Below are 3,764 nucleotides of genomic sequence, written 5' to 3'. Positions count from 1 at the left end.
AGAAAATCATCAACGTCAAAGTCAAGGAAAACATCACCTTCCCGGAGGCGCAAAAAAGGTTCGCCTCTTTCCCCCTGGGGAGTTTGCCGAAGCAGTTCGCGGGGGGCGGAGCGGCGTCTAGTTTCAGTGGGGACCCAGTAAGTACCGCGAGTCGCACCTGGTCCCGCCCCCGCCCCCCACCGAGTTGCCTCCGCCGGCCCAACCCGCTACCACACCGCCTACTCAGTCAGCAGTGGCTGTGGTGGCAACTCAGTCAGTTGGGGGCGCTGCTGCCTCCACCATTTCTCCTCCACCTGCCCAAAGCTCAAGTGAGGGTACGGAGGAGATGGAGATGGGGGGGCCCGCGGCAGCTTCCGCCCCTGCCGCATCGCCTGTGCCACTTGTGGGGAGCGCACTCGCGCCCTGCCCCCTCTCCCACTTCGAGCGCACGCCGGCGGCTATGGCCAAGCCGGCTGACGCGGCCGGCACGGGGGCAACCTTGGCGCAGCAATGCGCTGCGCTGTACATTGCCAACCACCCCGGTAACAACCCGTTTCGGGTCTCGGTTCCCGTTTCCTCCGCGACGCCTCGGAGGGCGCGCTCGTAGCTCCGGGAGGAGGTTGGGGAAGAACCGGTCCTCGGCAAGAGCCGAGGTCGGAGGTTGCGAGTGAGGGCCTGCTCTTTTTCGACTCATCGACCTCTTGGAGGAAGGACCTCCCTGCCCCGACCTCGGAGACCACCCGCCCCCGCGACCTTCACTGGGTAAGCCAAACCCTTTGTCTTCCCTTGCGAGAACGCTGCAGTAGGACAGGACTATCCTCCCTGCTGTGGCTGCTGGTCTGTTTGCACGCGCAACGATATTAGCTATAATAAGCCTGTTGATTGTTTGTTGCGAGTCCGTGGTGTCCTTTTTCGCCCGAACCCTGAGCCACGCGCGACTTTGCGCACGGCGGGTTGGGAGTCGCGTGAGAGCCGCCAAGTTATACGGCGGGACGATTGCGTAAACGCTAGCAGGTGAAGTTCGCTTCACAGGTTAGCCTTACGTAGGCGACCCCACATCTTGGCGCCCGAACGTGGGGCGAAATCGGAAATCCGGACTTTGACTTTTGGCGGGGAACGACTGTCGGGACCCGAACAAAGGATGGCAGACGGCGAGTCGTGTGAGGCTCTACGCGTCTTGTCAGAACTAGCAGCAGAGCGTCGGGAGTTTATGGCCGGGGTCGCAAATTTGCGAGATTCAGCTGCTGACGCCGGCGGTTTGCATCCTCCCGTTTCCGTTCCGAGTCAGGGTATGCCCGCCGCCAACGCGACGGCGGAGAACGGGCCCGACGCGGGGAGCGCTGACCGCAGCGCTATACCAGAATTAGCGGTATCCACGGGGTCACCGCTGCCCCCGAACGGACCAGCGACAGCTGCACCTCCGGTTTCGGCTAACGCTAGTCGGCCGACGAGCGAGGCGCTTTTGCAGGATGCGATGCGCCTCATTCAGAGCATGGCGGTCGTGATGCAGACAACACTGCAGGCACCCCCCGCGCGAGCGGAGAGACCGCGCGTGAAGGTAGACGTTCCTACCTACACAGGCTACCACGATCGCGTCAGCGCGAACGAGTATCTCGACCGCCTGCAGCAGTATCAGCAGGCGATGGGATTAGGGGACGCCGAAATACTCGAGCGCATTGTTCCCGTGTCGCTGACGGACAAAGCGGCGCGGTGGTTCCGGTTGGTGGGAGAGCGCTCGCGCTCTATGGAGGATTTCCGCGCGAAATTCCGCGACGAATTCCTCCCCGCTAACTATGAGTACCACCTGCGGCGAGAGTTGGAGCAACGCACCCAGCATCCGGACGAATCGCTGCTGGAGTACGTAAGGGCCATGGACGAACTTTATCGTCTCGCGGAACCACTCGCCACGAACGCGGAGAAGGTAGAGCGCGTCACGCGACAAGCTCACCCGACTTTCGCGGCTTACCTGAGAGGCGGCGGTTTCAGAAATTTGGATGAACTTGCCTCCGAAGCTAAGCGTATTCAGGGGGACATCCTCGCTGCGCGAGCTTATCGGCCACCACCGCCCGCGGCTCACTCACTCGAGCCTCGTTGCGCGTGGACAGGCGCGCATTCGGCGCGGTCGAACAGGACAGACGGGTCGGTAGCGGTCGCGGATGAACAATTTCGAGACAACTGGGAATTGTCAGATCGCGCCCTACACCCCTACTCGTACGCGTTACGGTCAGCACATGCTACGGCGGAGCGCAACCAGCCGCGCCGAGGCCAGCACGCGGATCCGAGGCCGAGCGCGCAACCTCCGCTCGCCCCCGAGCGCGATGCTCCGCGTGATCGGGGCAACCAGCGGCAAGGCCGTAGCAACCGCTGCTACCGCTGCGATGAGCCTGGTCATTTTGTCCGCGACTGTAGGCACCCGCCGCCCCGAGACCACGGGCGTTCGGGAAACGGAAGGGGCCGCCGGTAAATCACATTGCGCAGCCGGCGGTCGTCACGAGTATGAATGCTTCACTCGCGCCGTTGGCTTGTCGTGTTGGAAGTTCCGCCGACGGGCCGGCGCCGTACATAGAGTTAACCATAGCTCGCAAGAAGTTCGCCGCTTTGTTAGACACTGGTGCAAGTGCTTCTTTGTTCGGTGACGAAGTGTTAGCGCATCTCCAAGAGAACAAAGTTCATCTCCGAGCGTGCGGCACAACATTTCGGCTTGCGAGCGGCACAGCACAATCGAGCGGTGCCGCGAGGCTTGTTGTTCGGTGGGAGAGACGTGTAAGGCGACAACGCCTAGTTCATCTTCCCGGCCTGACGGTGCCCATTATTTTGGGTCGAGACTTTTTGACCAAAACGGGCATCGTACTGGATATTGCTAACGGAGGGTACCGGGAGCGAGCCACCGGTGCGCTCAAACCTTTTGTTAGGCCGCCAGCAGACTCGGAGGCACCGCGCCCCGCGAAAATGACTCAGGCAGGCGACGAGCACGACAGGCCACTAAGCCGCAAAGAGCCCCCAGCGACTGCAGCCGCGCGGACAATGGGTGCGGCTGCTGCTGAGACGGGGCAGGCAGTTCAACGCACTGACGCGGGGGAGACCTGCGCTGCAGCGAGCCAAGAGGGGACGCACCCGCTTTTATCTGCAGCGACTAGCCTAACAAAGAGGGAGCATGCGCGCCTGTCGTCGTTGTTGTATGAGTACGACGCGATGTTTACCGATCGTCCTGGCTGCACCAAGCTGGTCAAGCATAGGATAGATACGGGGGATGCGCAGCCCTGGAAATGTAATCCACGGCCAATCAGCCAGACTAAGCGGAGAGGTCTAGACAGTGCCCTAGACGAACTCCTGCAGACAGGTGTTGTTCGGCGATCTGACAGCCCATGGGGTTTTCCGGTAGTGCTTGTTGAAAAGAAAGACGGAACTTTCCGCCTTTGTGTCGACCACCGACGGTTGAATGAGTTTACGCGCAAGGATGCGTATCCTCTACCGGACATTTCCTCCCTAGTTTCCAACCTCGGCGGAGCGAAGTACTTTACGACGCTCGATGCCAGCCGCGGGTACTTTCAGGTGGAAATGGACGAGCGGGACATGGAAAAGACAGCCTTTACTTGTCACCGAGGGCTTTTTGAGTTCACCCGCATGTCGTTCGGCTTGGTGGGAGCGCCCGCAACCTATCAGCGCCTGATGGACCGCGTTCTGGGGGACGCAAAGTGGCAGCATGCCCTAGCGTACCTGGACGACGTTGTGGTGTACTCGAAAACGTTCGAGGAGCATTTGGAGCATTTGAGGGACATCCTTGA

The 3,764-nt window shown here is 61.1% G+C and overlaps 1 protein-coding gene across 1 annotated transcript; it reads left to right on the top strand.

Annotated features, from left to right (window-relative positions):
* Nucleotides 1–483: 483 nt before the first annotated feature.
* On the top strand, nt 484–2,443 carry LOC144175606 (uncharacterized). Its single transcript, XM_077704663.1, has one exon. The coding sequence runs from the start codon at nt 1,121–1,123 to the stop codon at nt 2,441–2,443; it is 1,323 nt and encodes a 440-aa protein (XP_077560789.1). The 5' UTR covers nt 484–1,120.
* The last annotated feature ends 1,321 nt before the right edge of the window (nt 2,444–3,764 follow it).

Source organism: Haemaphysalis longicornis, unplaced genomic scaffold (genome assembly GCF_048455015.1).
Source record: "Haemaphysalis longicornis isolate Haplotype H1 unplaced genomic scaffold, Haemaphysalis longicornis Haplotype H1 scaffold_3, whole genome shotgun sequence".
NCBI classification, from domain to species: Eukaryota; Metazoa; Arthropoda; class Arachnida; order Ixodida; family Ixodidae; genus Haemaphysalis; species Haemaphysalis longicornis.
Note: the sequence above shows the minus strand (reverse complement) of the source record. Positions and strands in the feature narration are given on the sequence as shown.